Genomic DNA, 19,884 nt, shown 5'->3' on the forward strand with positions numbered 1-19,884 from the left:
ATCAGCCTCCTCAGCCTTGCCATTTCATGTGCATCTCTCCTACAGTTATAATGATCAAGTTATGTAACTTCCCAGTAAGTGGAAAAATAGGCATAGCTAGATACAGGTGAAGATTTATGGCTGTCTTTGTTTTGTACTTTGGTCTGTCAGATAATATCTGGGCTGAGAAAAATAGTACTTCAAGCTGTAGAATGCAGGAATGGAGAATCAGAATTCAATAATCTTTTGCAAAACACAATTATTCCCCCAACCAATTATTATCTGTCCATTTTAACTACTATTAGTGGATATAAACAAGAGGTGGCACATTAAGAGGTACCTGACTTCCAGGCAATTAAACAGTAGTTTAAGAAATGCTGCTATGGTCCATCTGAAGGTGAGACTCAGGCTTTTTAGATTGCAAGGTGCTACAACAGTAATTATGGCAAAAATTGTATTAGGAAAAATTGAGATATACAAAATTTAAAAACTAAACTGAAGGGCAGTATCTCCTAATTCACTGAGCAGTTTTGGAGTTGTCATAATATTTAAGGACAGTGCCTCTAAAGTGAAGGACAATGATCACTCTTTTCTATGAAAGAACTAATTTTACATACCTTAATTGTATGCAGTTGATATTGTGATATAATGCACTTTCCAGCCTTCAGAGGACAGATGTAGTTTAAGGCAAGTGATAAGCGGCATTATTACAGAGAATAGCTTCAGGGAATCCATGCCCCTTCAACTTGCACATCATTAATGATTTCATCTTTTCAAGAGATGTACATCTAGTAGCTCCTTATACTAGTCCAAGAAATATTGTTTAGAATGATGCCTCAGATTACTAAGCTTTTCATTTACCTTGCACGGAAACATCCAAAAGAACAATTCCTTAAGACAGTTAAACCTTATTTATATATTTGAGTATTCACCTAGTGTCAAATAATTATACACACATTCTTCAGCATTAGAATAAATTGTCATCACTGAAAAACATCTTTGCAAGTAATTATATTTCCATTATATAGGTGGAAAACTGAGGCACAAGATGACTACATTATTTAAGTATCACCCAAAAGTCAGTAGCAGAGCTGGAAATGTAAGAACAGACTAAAACAACAACCACAGTCAATTGCTGCTTTCCACTGTATTAGTACAATTAATAAAATTCTGTTACAAAAATCTAATAAAAACACATTATTAAGCAGAGTATGTAGAGAAGAGTGGTAACAAAGTAGTCCAAAGTACATGACACTAAATAGGAAAGCTGACCTTTTTGAAGCACACCTTGATCTATCAAGAGAATAGGGATTTGTTCACTTTTAAATCTAAGTGAATGTCTTCAGTACAGTGTTAATGTTGCCTGCCATGGAATAACTTAATTTGTCTGAAGTGACTTTGTGGTACTTTTTTGCACTACTTTTTCAAAAAATGAGGGGTTATGTTTGTTACACAGTAAGTAATAATATTTAAAATAAATCCACAAACCTCCACCATTTTCTTTGAAGTCCACTGGATGCTCCGTTTTAGTGACTGTGCTGACAATCCTTATGTCAGGTAACAGCGTAACACCTCTTTCACTTTCAAATTGTGCAGCTGGTCTAGCAAAGTGGTCCATCCCACTTATTGTAATCTTGGGCTCATTGGCCTGAAACACCATTACATACGCATCGATATCTGGGATACTAATGCAGATATCTTCACCAAAACATCTGAAAAATACATTATTCATTAACTGCATGTAACACATTACATATCAAAGGTGTGTGACACTTCCACTGTTCAAAACCCAATTGATGCATCTCATTCTTTTTTATTTTCTCACTTCAGTTTGTTCCATACTTTGACAGTGCCACACATAAGGACATGCATCTGTATGACCATGCACATAGGTTAGCAGTGACAGTAACAGCTCTGTTCCTCTCATCCCTTTCCACATTCACAACTACTGAAGTTATGTAGGGCTGGCTTAACAGTTAGCATCGTGACAAGCTTGATCTTTAGTAAGGTCACTATGAGAATAGTATTTTGATATTTAACTGACATTTTACAAAGTAGTGCATGGATAAAAATAAATAAATTAGATGATGACAACTAAGTGTAGTAAACCTAATATTCAATTTTTAAAGTCATATCTAATGAACATAATGGGGTTATCTTGTCACAAGTGAGTAAAAGGGCCTAACTATCCATTTAAATCGGACCCATCATGAATTCATTCTGGCATCCCCTAGCATTTAGCGGGGCCTATGTTAGCATTTCTGTTTGAATCAGCACTGTGCTTTTGAAGTCGATCTCCTGACACTCTGTACCTTACAGCAAGCATCTTGGCACATACCATGGAACAGCCTTGGAGTGTGCAAACTGAACTCCTTCCAGTGAAACTAAATTGGAAGATGCTCTCCAAGTGTGGTCAGCCCACAGCATTAAACTAAACCTAGTACAGAATTGTACACAGGGTGGATGAGGGATCCTAGCACTGTTTTACTCTCAAAATCTGTTCTCACTGCTCTGCACAACTTGCTGTAACAGAGAGGTACCCCTTAGGATGCTCAGGAGTGGCAGACGGTTCTTTCTTTATACAGAATTATAAACATTATTGTGTAGATTCTTTCAATATTGTTGCATGACAATGGAAGGACACAGATTTCTGTTTAACGCCAGTACTTCGGTGATGACAGCCATATAAGAATATAAACAGACAATTTCGAGCATACTTCAGAATGTAACTGTTCTTGCAGCCATACAGTCTGTTAGAAGTAATAGGCCTCATATAAAAAGTCATGGCTCTAAGTGTACCAGAAGAAACTATAACTTTTTTTTAATGAACATTAAAATAAGAATGCAATAAATGCATATGCTGTTCAGTCAAGTTCAGACTGTGTGCTCCAGACTATAAACAGAATGCAAGTAAACTGCAGTCACAAGAGAAGTTTCTTAAAAGGAAAACAGCAATGGAAAACTACAAAATAAATAAGCCTAAAAATAATGAAATTCATACTTTTTGCTCAATAACATAAAAGAATGATTTGGCAATATAATTTAATCAAAATTCTTCTTTTTACTTGTCTGAAGAAAAAAATAATAATTCATTAAAAATAGTCCTAATCTAATCAGTTTAGCTGAAGTACAACTTACTGGACTGTAGATGAGACTTTGAGACGTCGTACGCCTGCAGTAGGAAACTGTCTAGAGTTGATATATGAGACCTTTCGGAGAGCTTGATTTATATTCTCAATGTCATCTCCTTCCATGACAAGGACTGACTGGGAAGGGTTGAAGTGATACTGGGGGAAATGCATACAATTAGTATTTAAGGTACCAGGTACAGAGTACAAAATAAGACATTTTTAAGTAATGTTGCACAGACATAAGTTTAAAATCTAATGATTTAAGAAAAAAAAATCTTAGTAGCTATTGTTGGCTGAATCCGTATGTTGTTCCTTCCAAAATGTCTCATGTCAGTCATCTATTGCATGTCTTAATAATTACTGTTATAATTAATTTTATAGTAAATTAATCCAGATTTGTTGTAATTTTTCCTAGTCTTATCAACTTTGGTGATACTATTTCTGCAAATGTAGAGTTCAAAACTTTAACTAACTGTCATTATTATTATTACAGGATTTTTTTTGTTCACATTCCTCATATAAAAATATTCACTTCAACAAGAGTAGTATGCAGAAACATATTTTTCCTGCTTTCTGTTTGTTTTTATTCTGGACTATCTTTCTGAGATATATTTCCATATGAATGAACAAAACAATTACAACATTATCCTCTTAGATCTTCATTAATGTCAGACAGAATAAAGGGGATTCTCCTGTCTTTTTCTCATGATCAATAAGAGTGTCATAACATAAGATGTAACTGCTGCTTGCACAAAGCTAACTGCTCCTCTAAGCCAACAACCCTTGCAAAGACAATGGCTGTTCTTGTAGCCCTGACTGTCTCCTGTCCGTTGCACTGAACATAAAAGAGTCTTGCTGATGAAGAAACTTTGCTACTATATCTGCATAGCAAATGTTTGATTTTATCTTCACCATAATTCTTCTTGATTCCTTTTTTTTTTTTGTCTTTTAATTGGTTCAGCAAAGCATCTGCATTGCAGAGAAAAGCAGATTAGCCCCCTTGATTTTGTACCATACTACTGACAGCACAGAACATAAAGAAATGCACAGAACACATAGAAATCCACCCTTCTCTCACACTGAAAAGCTGGATATTGATTATATGAGCATATTCTCTAATATACAGACAATGTCTGTCTACGTTTCCTTACAATGAGAGGTTAAAAAGCAAAAGAGCAAATAAATAGACTGTGAAGAATAAAATGAAACATGGGGTTCTCTGCTGAGAAGAACACAGGGGACTGGGTTCAAAGCTTGTGCAGAAAGGTCATAATGCACTGAAGGGTATTTTTTAACAGAGGACTAACATGAGTCACAGCCTGCATACACTTCTCTTTTCCATCTGTAAGCTAGTAATAGTACAAAATAAAATTAGCAGAAGGAGACTTTAGCTAGCTAGTTAACTTAATAGCTCAGCTGCCAGAGCAGCTGGAATGCTGCCAAAGGGACTGGAGAAAACCCTAGTCTGAGCCATTTTTGTCTTTCTCATTAAAAATGGCTAAAAATAGTGACAGTTTAGACAGCGTCTCTGAGAGCTGTTACAGATATCTAAAAGTCAGCCTGCAGACAGAAAAAGCCCAACACTGCTGTGTCAGGAACTGTATTACAGCTACATTGCTCTTTCCTAGGTGGCTGAAAGGTGAAGCTTCATGTGTCCAAAGTGCCCAGCAGAAACGTCTCCCAGCACCAGTTCGCCAACATTTAATCAGATAAGTGCCGTGTAAATGGTCACACAGAAACTATCAGCTGTGCAACTGTGACACATGCTTGTGTAAGATCGGTTATTTTATTTTTGTCATGAGAAACTCTTTATTAATTTTCTGTTGAAGGTCAGGTGCTGACTGTTCCACTTTCATCTGAGCTTCTTTTTGTAAGCCCCAATAAGAAACCCTACCATGATCCATCTCTGACTGCTCCTTTCGTTTTTGCCTCCTGCTGTTACACAGACTGTTGATCTGTCTGAGGAGGTAGAAATGAAAGCAACTTTAAAGAATGATGTAACTTTAACGAAATATTAAGAAAATGAAAATGTTTTGAAGTTTGGTAGAAGACAGAAAAGGGGGAAAACAATCCCTCATCTTAATTTTTCCCACCCCATTGCTAGTACAGTAAGAAAACCAATCACCTGTGTTAGAGCAGCAGTGGGGGAGGTGTAATGGATTTTTCCAAGCCCATGAAAAAACAGACTACTAAAATACTGTCAAATTTCAGAATGTGACAATAGGAGAGGTATTATGATGTTTTTAAATACCAAGCACCAAGTATGCACTTCTTTAATTCAAGTAAAACCCAGCAAAGAACTTACTGGTAAGAATATACACTCAAGTTCCTAAAAACCCTAGCCACTCATTGTATGCATTGTCCTTTTAAAACAGCTTTTACTCATAAGTGTGTCATTTTTCTAGGAGTGTCAACCATGTGAAATTCATAATAATGTCCTAGGTATGATGAAGATAAAGAAATAATTTGGGGGTTATATGTAAAGGCTGGAGCTAATAAAGCTCCATAACTTTTCACTTTAAATTTACATTTTTACCCATTTTCAGAAACACCAGTTATACTATACCGCAGTAATTTATCACCTAGACAGATATCGAGTGTGTTTTAGGTCAGTCTCCTAAATGGTACAACGAAAAGGTTCAGCTAATAAAATGTAGTACGTGGCACTTCCACTGCCTAATCTAGATCAAGTGCTATAGCACCAACCTCCTCTCCCCTGAAAAACATAACACCAAATATCCTGTGTTGTTTTGCAGACTACATAGTCTGCAGACGAAGTATCTTCCCACTTATTTGAATCTGAAGATGGACTCATTTGGAAGATGGTATTGTCATTTGTGTACTAGGAAATAGCTTAACTGTGTGTTTACACTTAAGGCAGACAAATACCTGTCATCTAATAACAGTACCAGTACAGAACAAGTTAAAATGCACTTCATGTAAGCATTCTAGAAGTTATATTGAAGATTCTACAAGTGTATCCAAAAGAACAGAAGTTGTCTTAATGAATGCAAAGCAATCTGGTCACTCACTGTGTCTATTGAAACAGTATTTCCCTCTACATGTTGTTCTCCAGTCTTAGAAAAAGTGTTACAATAAAGATAGTCACATACATAATGTGGATGGATAATGATTTGTATGCAAATGTAAAATTTGAAGTTCTTGACTTTTTGTTGTCCAGTTTTCATGTCTCATAACTTTGTTTTCCTCTTGGAATACACTCAGAATTTTTCAGTCCTTCTGCACTGGGACTTCTTTCTGAGCTGCCTCTAGATGAAAGATACTCCACTTACATTTTCCATTGCTTTAAAGCAATTCAAAATTCAGTAATTCTTTGAAACAATGTCTGTTTCTGTAAAACTACCAAAATGAGCATGAGAACATGATCTGGCAATTCTTACAGACTGTGAAATAGCAGCAGCAGCCTACGTTCTGAGCATCTACCTTTGCAATATCAGAAACATTTTTCTTTGCAATGTCACAGCTCTTCTACCGTTCCCCTTTTTCTTTGCATGACTTTATGGGAAATTACATTGCTTTTGGGAGCACATTTCTACTGTGTGTACTCTACCTTGGGCTCTCCACTTCATAAATCAGCTCTACATTTTTATCAAAGATGATGTCGGTTCATCCCTTACCTTTATTCCTTGGCCAAGACTCTCAAGTGAATTAATATCCAGACCTTCCTTGCAGGCCTGCAAACAGGAAATCACTTTCTGGCTCTCAATTTTGCCTGGGCGGATAGTTAGACTGGCTAGGCTGCCGTGGAAATACTGAGCGAACCTGGGCTTGGTGACTTCACCTCCTGCAAGAAAGAGAATATAAAATGATTATTGATACCAATACACAAAACATGCATCTAATAATTCACTTTGTTTTAATGTATGTTTAAAGAGTTGAAACCCATTTTAGCCAAGTACTTTTGAAATTCCATTTATTGTGGTAAGTAGAATCACTTTGTGGGTTGTTGGATAGTAGCTAGTAGCAGCCTGCCTTTAAGATGATTGTCAGTGTTTCCCCAATATTGTATTCAGGTGTTTACAAAGCTGTGATAACATACTCTGAGATGAAAGATGAATTCCCAAATCTGTTTCCAAAGAAGCATTTACAAAAATGAATTGATGAGATTATTGGAGTGATGAAACATGATTTTTTTTAAAAAAAATTTAAGGTCTAATGTTTATTTATGCAGAAACTGCACTTGCAAGTTTTCTACTGCAAGATTTCTTACACAGCCTTTTACTTTCTCCTCCAAAAACATACTACCTGACACTCAGATGTGCTAAGAGTCACGTAAGCAAACTGCCAGACTCTCTGCAAACTATTGTCTCTAAGGATATGGTATAAATTCACAGCCATGACTCCACACCAACACATACCTCTATGCTAAAAGGCATACAGTACCTTACCCAAACCAGCTTACTTGGTGCTAGATCAGGTCCCATCACTGTATGTTTCATTAGTCCCTACAGCTGTATTCTATTCAGCCTCACCCTATGCAGCTTCAAAGGAAGACTGATCTTTAGGAGTTGTCAATAAAATGTGATTACATACTGCCTGCACCAGTGATCATAACATCTAAATTACTCTTGGGATATTTACTGATTTACTCATCCTCCTCTAGGAGGATTTTTTAGAGCTTGTCTTTCCTGCAAGTGCTAGCTGAATAGTACAGGTGAATTACTGCCTGCCGTGAGCCTGAGAGGACCAAGAAAGCCATGCAACAGTGAAGCCAGGCAGACTAATGGGATTGGTAGCTGATAAGATGCTATAATTGGTAGATAACTCCTCTCTACAGTGTTTGTAGCTTTAGTGTCAAATAACCTATTTCTACCATGCAAAACAGCTCAAGGTTGAACTTTAACTTGGGAATGTGTGTGGAATGGGTTTAGGAGTAGGGGATAAAATGGCAAGTTTACTTTAGGTTGATGTTGCTACCTAAAAGCCTGAAAATCATCTCTTTTAGTCTGTGCATTATAAGCACAATGACGAAGGCTCAAGTTATGTTATAGGGTAAGGAAAATATACACTGGTGTACTGAGAGAAAAGTAGATGTCTAGGTTTCTGTCCTTTTATGTTAACATTGCAGCACAAACTGCCTCTCTTTTTACCCCAAAGAAAGATCCTCAAAGAGAGATTATTCTTTTCTCTTTCATTCCTCCATCAATTACACAAAAAAACTTCCTCTGGGCAGAATTTTTTAGAGCTTTCATAGAAGCTTTCATGTCTGCAACAGCTGAAGTGCAGGATAAGTTCATACTGTAATTTAGGCCTTTCTGATACTTACCCAAGACAATTATTTGGTAAATAGGTAGTGTACTACAGGGACATTAGCTGTTGTTATATTTATGTATTTGCATTGACTTTAAAAGTACATATTGCCACTAAAACAACAGCAATTTTTTCTGAACTTAAAAAGGTAAGACAAATCTAAAAAAAAAGGCAAAAAAAACAAAAAGCAACCCCCTCCCTGAGAAAGAGACAAAAACAGATGAAACAGACGAGACCTTACAGAAGAAGGGAATCACATTGTGCTTTGAAGCTTCATAATCTCATCTCCCTAACAGAATTCTGAAGACAGCAAGTTCCAAGGCTAAAACACCAACACTAATCCTGGAGCTCTGAAATTCAGAAACCTACAGTAAGTCTGCCAGCAGATCTTAATAGTTCTGACGAGACGCAAAATGAGAATCAGTCTCAGATAAGCTAATGTATTTAAATGTGAAACTAGCTCATTAAAATGTATGAAGGAATACACAAGAAGCTAGAACAAAGAATTAGGTGCTGTGGCTATGCCTGACAGTAGCAAGCAGTGTAAAACAGCTGAAGTGAGCTTATAGAGCAGCATGATTGGTACTTACATCCATATATAGAAATTCCAGGTTTGGAATTTTTGGGAAGTTGTTTCTTTATTGTAGACTAACTCTTCTCAGGTGCCATCGACAAAACATTTACTTGCCATTCAAATGTAGTAGATGCATGGCTGGAGTGCAAAGCCAGTTTAGCTTCGTCTAGAAGGAATCCAGTTCATGTGCTCTGACACTGGTCCACAGTGTGGACAACAGCAGCAAAGTGGGGGTGATCAGGAGATTGTTAGAAGTGCAGTCCTGGTCCAAGCTGACACGCTGATGTGGATGCACAAACACAGCAGCTCTGGAAGTGGCTATCTTCAGTGGAAAAATAGCTGAGAATAGCTACTGTCTTGTTGTGTCAGTCAAAAAAATCTACAAAACTATACCCACAGTTACAGCAGGGTGATTCAGGATGGGACAACTGCACCATAACAACTGATAGCAGGGTCTGAAGGCACACTGGGGGATGATGCAGGCTGTCCCCTAGACCCAAGACAAGACCAGCTGTACTTAACCATTCTTGAAAGTTGCCGTAGATACTCTAACCTCTTCTGAAGACAGAGGCTCCTCAAGCAATCCTCTCCATTGAACATAGGTCTTTATAGAGTTGAAAGCTTATTCCTAATAGGGAATGTGAGCTGTTAAAATATTACCCTTTTCCTTTGATGGGCTAACCAAAGCCTTTATCTCTTTCTACTCAAGACTGTAGACTCTGATCATACCTATTGCTGTCCCTGGAACTCCTGCTGTTATCTGAAGTACAAATTACAGCCCTAGAGGTCTTCTGAATGTTATGTGTCTCTTACATAGGACATCCCTGTTAATTCAGGACAGCATGAATACTAGCTTTCTCCACATGAATAAACATGAGCAATTTTATATGCACACTTACTATCTGACACCTTATTAGAAAGAATAGACTGCCAAATAAGTGTTCCATAAGAACCTTTTGCCAGAGTTAAAGACAAAATGATATACCTGCCAATTTTATCTTCTAAGGTGAACAGAAGTCATTATATCTGATCCTTATCACAGTGCTTGCAATTGTAGCGTGTAGACATTTTCATATTCTTCTACCTCAGCATTTCAGAGTCTTCTCAGCTCAATGGGTATGTTATCTTGTTGATGTATTTCAATAGCCAGTAATTATTGGTTTGTAAATGGACAAAATCTGATGCCATAAAAGCAGGAAGCAAAAACCAAAACTGTCAGTAAAACTGAAGAGATGGCCTAAAGCCAATCTGCTTCAATCCTGTACTCCAGCTTTGATAAAAAGGATTATGGGGACAATAGTTTTTCAGTCTCAAAAAAGATTGAGGAAGAAAAGATTGTTAGAGTAAATTGAAAATCCTCAGCAACTGACTGTTTTACTTCTGTCTATATCAGTGTTTTATTCATGCTTGGTTCTCCTACATTACCATGTTTGCATGCCATTTTTCATTCTGCTTCAGCAGCCTAATATTCTTCATGTATGTGGCCTCAGCTTCTCGGTATGTTCAAATTGAGCCCAGGATGGCAAATCTCCAAGTCCTAGCCACTCTAATATTCTTAGTTCCCAAAATTACAAGTGTGTAAGGATGTTTAATCCAGTATGAGAATGGTAATTCTGTAGCATGTTAAAGGACAGTGTAATTACAGCTAGTGCTAAAAGTAGCAACATTTTTACAGAATATTATCCAAATCCTTCTAAATACTGGTATTTTCAAATATCACCCCTTGACCCTGAGCATGATATACTTCATGCCTGTGTGGCTCCACAGGCAGCTGATAAGCAGTGCAGATTCACTGCCCTCACTGGGCAGGAGGAAGGCTCAGTTCCATTGTCTCAATTTGACTCATAACTGAAAGCCTCACATGCTAGGAAACAACTGACAAAACGGCATAAGCTACTCCCAGCTGCTCTTACTGCTTTGAGACAATTTGAACCCAACTGTTGGTTGTGGTACCAACTGAGCCTAAGCAACAATATTTTTGAGATAATAAAGACAGCCTAAATATATTACACAAGCCTCTGGAGCAACAACTCAAGAGAACAAAGTGGTGCTCTGGTAATGGTGATCCTGAGGTAATCCAAGTGTCCTAAATTTGTTTCTCTTTCCTAATGTCCTGGTGCAATGAAAACTAAAGTGTTTTGCAACACAGCATCTACAAGTTTCTACCCAGAGGTCAGCCCATCCTGTTAACCTAGATTGCCTCAGCAAGTTTCATGGGATTTTTTGCTCTCAGAGTCTTTTTGTCGTTTCTTATCAGTCCCATACAGCTCAATCAAACAAAAACTCCACAAAGATGTTACAGTAGTATCAAGACCTTCATCATAAGGGAATAAAAAAACATTACTCCTCAACTCCATTACATGTTGTGTTTCATTCAGCTCTACGTTTATTGATCATTATGGATTAATATGCTGTGAGTATTAATTCTTGGGGGGATACTTAAGTAGTTAAGACTAACTTAAGTGAATAATGTGAAAGATAAAGGAAAATGTAACCTTCCTTACAGTCAGCTGGGGGTTAGGTTGATGTCCGCAACACAGGAAAGGCTGAAATAACCTTTTAGAGCAACATTACTTATTCTCATTATAGACCCTGAATTACAAATCTCAGCTGCTGTTTCCTTCAATCACCATTACATTGTGAGGAAACACAGGCCACAGTGTTATTCAAATCTGGGTGATAAAACTGTGCATTACTTTTTCACCTGACCCAGCACTCCCAAAGTTTGGCAGATACAGATGGATGAATGTTGGCTTTTTGGCATTAATTCAGTCCTCATAATGGTAAGACGGTGTCAACAGACTGTAGGAGGCATCCAGAGGAACTGTCAATGTATATAATTATTCACTCTAATGCTGCTCACTGCTTAGTCACTGTCAAAGTGGTTTGCATCACATTTCTCAGTTGCTAAAATAATAGCTATCTTCTGGACTGGGATTCTTCTTGTTCTGCGCTGAATGAGATCTCTTCTGCCTTTAATTACATTAATGCAGGGCAAGCAGGGCAGCTCTGGCACTAGGGGCAGAGGGATCCATCCCACCAGAACTTTGCTCGGGGTCACCCTGACAGAGTCTGAGTTACTTTCCTTTTCTGCTAAGTGTGAATGTTTGTGGGGGTGACCAGGGAGAGCACACAATGACACCAGAACACACAGTAGAAGAAGGGTAGAGAAGTAGAGAAGGGTTTTGTGGTCTCCCCACTAGACAAAACCATTATAGAAGCCAATTGGGTTATGGTTCCAAGAAAGAGACAGCTTAGGCATAAACTAGGCACTGCGCTTAGAACAGGCTGGAACAGGACATACAAGTCAGAGGAGGACACACGCACCAGAAAAGGCTGCACACTGCACCTACACAGTAGCCCTCAGTGGGGAGTGATCAAGCTGCCAATGAAAGCAAGACTTAACAATGTTACTGTATTTTGCATATTCTTTAACAGTCACAAGAACATGTACAATTGGTGCTTGAAATTTCAAATATAAATAGACCAAATGTAGAAATAACCCACTTAATTTCAGATGAGTATGTTGTAGGTGCCTGTCCTACTTGTGTGCTGATCAGTTGGGGTGACTCCCTTACACATGGAGAAAAGCAAATGCTTCCAACATACATTTCACCTTGTCCTAAAAATCTCTCAGTAAGTCACAATTTTGGGGGTTCCTGTCATCTAGCAAACACTTTCTGATCCCAGCCACAAGGATAGACACAGACACAGACACAGATTTCTAGGTTGGAAGAGACCTCAAGATCATCGAGTCCAACCTCCGACCTAACACTAAGCACTCCACTAAACCATATCGCTAAGCTCTACATCTAAACGTCTTTTAAAGACCTCCAGGGATGGTGACTCCACCACCTCCCTGGGCAGCCCGTTCCAATGCTTAATAACCCTTTCGGTAAAGAAGTACTTCCTAACATCCAACCTAAAACTCCCCTGGCGCAACTTTCGCCCATTCCCCCTCGTCCTGTCACCAGGCACGTGGGAGAACAGACCAATCCCCACCTCACTACAGCCTCCTTTAAGGTAACTGTAGAGAGCGATAAGGTCGCCCCTGAGCCTCCTCTTCTCCAGGCTGAACAAGCCCAGCTCCCTCAGCCGCTCCTCGTAAGACTTGTTCTCCAGACCCCTCACCAGCTTGGTCGCCCTTCTCTGGACTCGCTCGAGCACCTCCATGTCCTTCTTGTAGCGAGGGGCCCAAAACTGAACACAGTACATAATTACAGACTCGAGTTTTTATACTCCCAGAGCTTCTTAGCGCAAACACACACACACACACACGTTGTAGGTTTTTGTTGTTGTTGTTTTGGTTTTGTTTTTTAAATAAAATTCAGCTAGAAATTACCCAGAAGATAATTCATCAATCCTGGCCCTATTTCAGTCTGCCCCTGCTCTTGGTAGACATCATAACCTGATGACCTTAAACAGACAGCTTTAGGCTTTAAAGCATTATGTGAAATAGGACGACTATCCTAAATATGAAATAGGACAAGAATGCTAAAGGCTACCTGCTCTTAAGTATGCATATGCTAATTTATCTCTATGCAATATGTCTATAGATCAAAAGCTTTGTTTAACTTGTGCTATTTAAGATAATTTCTCTGAAGATAAGAAAAACACTCTATAATCTCTCACAATTATGCCAATATATATTTACTATTCCTAAAGGAATTGGGGAAATGTTGACAATCATGGAGAAATGTTACAATTTTATTTACCTTAGAGTAAACCACAGTCCAAGCTATGTTAATGCTGCATGAAAAAAACTATACTCCTGTTCCTCCAATAACAACCCTGTGCTGCTGCATATTGCCCAGTGCAGAAATACAGTTAAATAAGGGACATATATCTATGCTAAATTATTGACAGATTTGAATGTAAATTCAGCTCTCTAAGAAAACACCCTCCTAAAATAACCTTTCACATATGTTTGTAGTTCTGCAATAGCCAAAATACCAGTGAAGTTTTTGATGAGAAGAAGAGCAATAGAGAGAAAGAATACTGCTGTACTAACAAGCAGCAGTATACAGACATACAGACATTATGTTGAAATCTACCGAGATGGTCTTGCATTAATTTGTCTGCTTGTCTCACTCCACTGATGCCCTGGCTTGGTAAAGCCTACGCCAGCCCCCAGGGCAGCATCCCCTGGGGTTATGCTATGCAGTAGGGAGTAATCTTTATCTGTAGAACATGTTAATTTCTGGGGGACATGCAACACTGAGTGACGCAGGCTGCTGCTGCACTGCCCGCAGTGTGGCCCTCAGTGTTCTGATCCCTCTCCAACTTCTAATTCTTACCATACCTCTCGTCTTTAATAGTAAGTAGGTTCTCTGACTGCAACTTTGTGATTGATATGTCAACAGAGTGTTTAGAAGATAAGGTTATTCCACAGAAGTATTTTATAAAAAATTGGTTTCCACTGTAGATTAAGGACAAAGGAAAATGACAGAAGAATACAAAACAAAAATAAACAAACAAAAACCAAAACAGAAATTGCTTAGAAACCAGAAGTTACAATAGCCTTCTGCTACATTCACAGTAACAGAGTTTGCCTGTTAACAGGCTTCTTCTAAAGATCTTCCCCTGCACATTGTGGCTGGCATAAATTAATTGCAGTGTGAAGCCCTCCAGCACTCCAGAATGGGTGGCATTATTAGAAATAATGACTTACATGACTTACAGTCACGGTAAGCTACAGTATAACCTTCTGATAAGTCATTAACTTGTGTCACAGCTTTCCTGACAGGATTTTGGGAATGCTACATTAAAAAAAAAAAAAAGCCACTGTGGGAGGGAAACGGTATGAACTTAAGACCTTATCTTTTCAAAGAAGCCTGGAAGAAATCTGTTTGCAGTCCGTGGTACAAAAAATGATTAGACTACCAAATCATGTAATTTGCTGCCTTCTTCTGACTGCCTTTGCCACTGAATGATTAGCAACAAAAGGATCAGAGTGAGACCATATAAACCTTGGTTTAATGGAGGAATTTTCTTACTCTCTAAAAGGGTTCATTTACTATGTTCTCAGATAAACTGAATCATAAATAATGAACTCAGAGGAGAAGTTACTAGAGTAAGATCCTGGAAAGTGCAGTTTGAAGAAAAGCTAACCTTAATCTTTTTGTTTGCATTGCTTAGAAGAATGGAACAGAATTGCAAAAGCTATAAGGGTGAATGAGAACAATTTGGTGGTCAGTTACAAAGTCTGATTCTGTTCTTGCTCTGATGTGGATTTGTTTTTGGTGACCTGAGGAAAATTCTCCTACCCACTTGATGCTGCATTTCATTCTTGTATAGTAAGAATAACTATAATTCGTTGCTCCAGAACTGTTACCTCTTCACTGTTTGGAAAGTTCTCAAGAATCTAGAGCTGGAAGACCTGATCTATGGGCAAAGCATTATTTTTTATTGCTACAGTAGAAGAGTTTTATATGGACAGGGCTTCTCTGTCATGGAAAGTAAATTCTGATGGCCAGATTAACAATTAAATAATCAAAAGTATTGTCTCTAATATGTACATCCAATACGTGTGCCACAATGTCACAGTTGTCCCAGTCATCACAGGCCATACATGACACGCTAGTCTCAGCAGCCTGGAAGGACTCATCAGCCACACACCTTGGTGCAGTAACACAGTATGGGCAGCAGAACTAAATTCCTGTTTTAACGTAACAACAACACCCACCCAAACCCTCACCCAACTCTAATTACATTAAAAAAAAAAAAAGGAAAAAAACATTTCACATGTATTTTGCTATACTTTTCACACAATATTGTATAATAATAACTGCTGTACTATTGCTACAACTGCTAATATATTTTTTAATTGTCTTCCTCCAGACACCACAGCATATAATGCATATAGAATCTGTTCAGAAAGGCTAGCAATTTCAGATGCATCAGGTTTGGTTGTATGACTTTTTAAGCTGTTAAAATTGGATACTAATTTTTATGTTGGCCTTGGTATGTTTTGACATTTCAGTGGTTTATTTGTCTGTCAGTTTAAGGACTCCCTTAATTCATTGTTATTTAAATATGGTTAAGTGAAGAAACAACAGGTGCCAACTATTTATTTTAAAAGCTCTCTTTGAGTGCATTTCCTGAAGTGCCATACTCTGCCCTTCTGAGGTGCCCTGAAACAAGAGCAGAAGTTGAGCCTTCAGGAGGTTTCTGTGATCCAGACTGACCATGTCTGCTTCCAATATCCCTTCAGGGAGGTAGTTATGAGAAGCAGGGCTGGGTTCAGAGTCACTGCCAGGGTCACACTTCCCTCATGTTCCCTTCCGTGTCTCTCTTGTTCTTGGAAGCACACTTAAAAGAAGGTAATTTTGTCCTTCAAATACCTTTGAGGAGAGAGCAATTTTGCCTCAAGTTTTATTTTACCATTAGAAACAGAACTGCACTTTGGACCTAAATAACCCCACCTACTTCAAAGTCGCACCCTTGACAATCATCTGTGAGACCACTGATCTGAACAAGACAGTCCTTTTAAAGAAGAAAAAATTAAGTCAAATCCTCAGCCTTCAGTATCTGCAGCAGAAGCTGTTAAAATCTATCAGGATACAAAAAGGCCTAACCTAGGTAACAACTGTACCAGCAGTCCACAATGCTCATCCCCACACTCAGTTCACTAAGAGCCCAGTCTGCTTAGCTCTGTAGCAGTATTATTTTTTTTCCCAACCTAGTGTCATTGAAATCACAGCTCAGAAGTCTCCAGCTTGGGTCACACATACTATGTATTAAATGGACTGAAGCCACACCGTTTAGCCTAAAGATAATCCTTTAACTCCCACCCCCAAATTAACTACCCCCACAAAAATATAACAGTATCAAACATGAACTACACAAAATTAAAAACAGGGAGATCTTTGCTAGACATTGCAACAGAACCCTAAATTAGTGTGGTAGCTCTGCCTAGATCTTCCCCTGTAAATGAACTCCCTAAAAAAAAGGACGAAGGCTTTTAAATTATGAAAAAGGAAGATTATGTGAGAATAACATTTAGAATATCTAATTTTAAGAAGAGAAAATTCATATTGATAATGTCAAAACAAAAAGATTTTTGTACAACTTTCCTCTTGCCCACTGTGTCATTAAAGCTGGAATCTAGCCACCAGGGTTGTTTTAGTTAAGTCAGTGACTTTCTGCGTTGCATTAAACTTTAGCCAGTTCCTGACGGACCCTAGAAAAATTCTATTCTATCACCTTTAAAGTCCTGTTCTCAGCTTTTTCAGCCAAAAAGAAACTTCATGTAAATTGTGTTGGTATCTGTCAACTATTTGTCCCAGTTAACTATTGTCTAAAACCAAGTTCTGTTTTGTGAACTGTTTGGTAGGTGTTTCACCCCGTATTTCTAGCTAAAAATGGACTAAGACTGCCTTAGCACCTTAGAATAAAATTATATGCATTCTGTTACATATTCAACATAAATGGAAATTCCAATAGACTTAAAGTTCATCCTTCAGAGATGGAAGCCTGCAAATACCAGTTAGGCAAGATCAGTGGATCAGTGTATATTTGTACAAATGTATAGGATTGGTGGCATGCTGATTAGCTAGCTATCATAATACTTATCTGAGTGATCAATATTTATCAAATCTTGGTTTTAGGACTAGTGTAGCTTTATTCTGCATGTTGTCATTGAAATAAAGACTGGATCTTTACCCCCAGAGTGTTCATAATCTAACAGCTGGACGTGCTTCTAATAATATTTACACTGAATAGCTCTGTCATAGATAAGATATCCAAATTTTGCTAATAAAATACTGTAAATGAGCAGAGATCAAACTAGCAAACAAGGTAACAAGAAGAGAGAATGAGAACCAACATTAAAGAGTGGGGAAGAAATCTATACAAAAGCATTTTGTCCTAATTGTACATTTTGCTTCACTTCATACTTTGCTGTTGTCTTAAGTGAAAACAAGACAGCATAAACAGAGATCAACATGGAAGGGTAAAGAAGAGAACTTCACAAGAGCAGATGAGCAGAAAAAGAGGACTGCTTCAAGTGTAAAGCAGAGAACACAAAAGAAAACAGATACCAGTCACATAAGGACAAGACAAAAGAATGAGAAGAGAGGTATTACAAACGCAGAAAACAGGGAAAATTAATACTTAAGTTAAGGCCCATACATGTATGGCTTTGGGGATGTGACTTCTGGCTTTACTTTACTCTCACTTTTATGTCTGTAACAGGGTGAACTGATTAAATTAGTGGAATTACCGGTGATGTACATCCTATGTGAAGAGTGCAGGATTGGACCATAAGTAGTTAAAGCAACAACAGAAATCTGATGCAGAGATTGAAAAGAGGAGATAGGTGGAGTTGTAGGAGGAGATTAAGTTCTTTAGAGTAATATTTAGATAGTTTGCTTAAAGTCGGAGACCAAGGAAAGTAATTAAAAATAGTGAAGAGAAAGATAAACAAAACAATCTTTCACATTAAATATACAAACTGGATTCAACACTTCTTTAGAGGATGGAAATGCAAAGCCTGCTAATGTCTTATCCATTTTATCCTTGGACTTGATTAATTATTAACTCTGGATTTACTTCTATTTTTATACCACAAACCTTTTCGTAACTAATTTACTATTCAAGCAGGGAGACAAATTAAGCTCATTGTTCTTAATTCAAAATTCTACTATCTACTATCTGCTGTCACATTACCTTGCCAACAAGCACCGATTGTCAGCTGCATGGCTATGTGTGAAGGGTGGATGGGCCAATCGTTGGTCACAAGATAAGGTTCATATGTTGTTCCATCCATATATAAAGTAACAACGGGAAACTCAACATTGACAACATAGTAATGCCATTCTTTATCACAAATCTGAAAGACAGAATGCAAGAGAAAAGATTATTTAGCACTTACTGTCTGGTGACTAATGGTCATATCTCATACTCTTTTAAAATCGTATTGTTTCCAAATTTCACTCATAGAAAAAAAGTTATTGCAATTTATATATCGTTAAAATTAACGAAAGTGTGAAACAATGGTGATACTTACATTATACATGAAGAATATATTTGATAAATACAGGCATTTTAACGCACACTCATCAAGAACAAGGCATGGATGAAACAGAAAAATCAGACAATTCAGTACTTGTTCTGTATTTTCACATTTGTTAATACATAAGATTAGTTTCCTAGTGTCTTTATTGACATTTGAGAACACAAAACTGCAGGTACTTGGGATGTTTTGGCAGTTACCGGGGATCCTTGTTAGCTTCAAATTAAGAAAATACATAGCACTTAGACATTATATTGTATTATCAATGGTTTGATTCAATTGCCATTATTAAGTATTGCATTAGTATTTAGAAAGTCCTGTTCAGCGTATCAGGACCTTCACTGTACTAGAAGGATTTCTGTTGTGCTCTGTACGCACACACATGAACTCAGTTCAAGTAGTCTGTCTTCTTGATTTGGGCAGACAACCCAAATCTTCTCTATGCTTCCTGTTTTATTTAGTCTGAAGCTTTTCCCCAGGTATTCTGCAAAATGAGGACCTATATAGTTTCACTTATCTACATCAGTATCGAAAAGCAACAGCCATAGTTACACTGTACTTTCAAGGTGAGAGTATCAGTGTCAAATTCACATGATTTTCTGAGCTGGATAACCGGAGATTACTGTGAGATTGTCAAATTCTGTTTTAGTTCAAAAATGTACAGTTAGCTGAATCAGTGTCTCTGAAGACAGAAGTCTAGTGTGTAAATACCACTTCCTGCCCAATTCTTTTTTTTTTCCTTTCTTGTATCTTTCAGATTTAAAAGTTCAAAAAAATAAATCATGGCAAATTGGTAGGATGGGGGATGTTTTTAAAAATAAGTTACATATTATAGTTATAGTTTAAAAATAGTTACAGTCATCCTACTTTCAATTCTGCAGAGATATTTGTTTTGATGTATTAAGAAACTGAAG

At 37.7% G+C, this 19,884-nt stretch overlaps 1 protein-coding gene and 1 long non-coding RNA gene across 5 annotated transcripts in view; one reads left to right on the forward strand and one right to left on the reverse strand.

Annotated features, from left to right (window-relative positions):
* Window positions 1-4,886, forward strand: part of LOC121075153 — a 140,903-nt gene extending 136,017 nt beyond the window's left edge. The window contains exon 6 of the long non-coding RNA XR_005822755.1: window positions 4,739-4,886. This is a non-coding gene — a long non-coding RNA (uncharacterized LOC121075153). The remainder of the gene's footprint in view (window positions 1-4,738) is intronic.
* The window catches only part of CLSTN2 (calsyntenin 2), a 463,158-nt gene that overhangs the window by 9,223 nt on the left and 434,051 nt on the right, over window positions 1-19,884 (reverse strand). For all 4 annotated transcript variants that reach the window (XM_040568122.1, XM_040568120.1, XM_040568118.1 and 1 more), the window contains 4 exons: window positions 18,625-18,787; window positions 6,749-6,915; window positions 3,118-3,266; window positions 1,468-1,691 (listed from right to left, as the gene is read on the reverse strand). In XM_040568122.1, coding sequence (XP_040424056.1) covers window positions 1,468-1,691; window positions 3,118-3,266; window positions 6,749-6,915; window positions 18,625-18,787 — 703 coding nt within the window. The remainder of the gene's footprint in view (window positions 1-1,467; window positions 1,692-3,117; window positions 3,267-6,748; window positions 6,916-18,624; window positions 18,788-19,884) is intronic.

This window comes from Cygnus olor, chromosome 9 (genome assembly GCF_009769625.2).
Source record: "Cygnus olor isolate bCygOlo1 chromosome 9, bCygOlo1.pri.v2, whole genome shotgun sequence".
Taxonomy (NCBI): Eukaryota; Metazoa; Chordata; class Aves; order Anseriformes; family Anatidae; genus Cygnus; species Cygnus olor.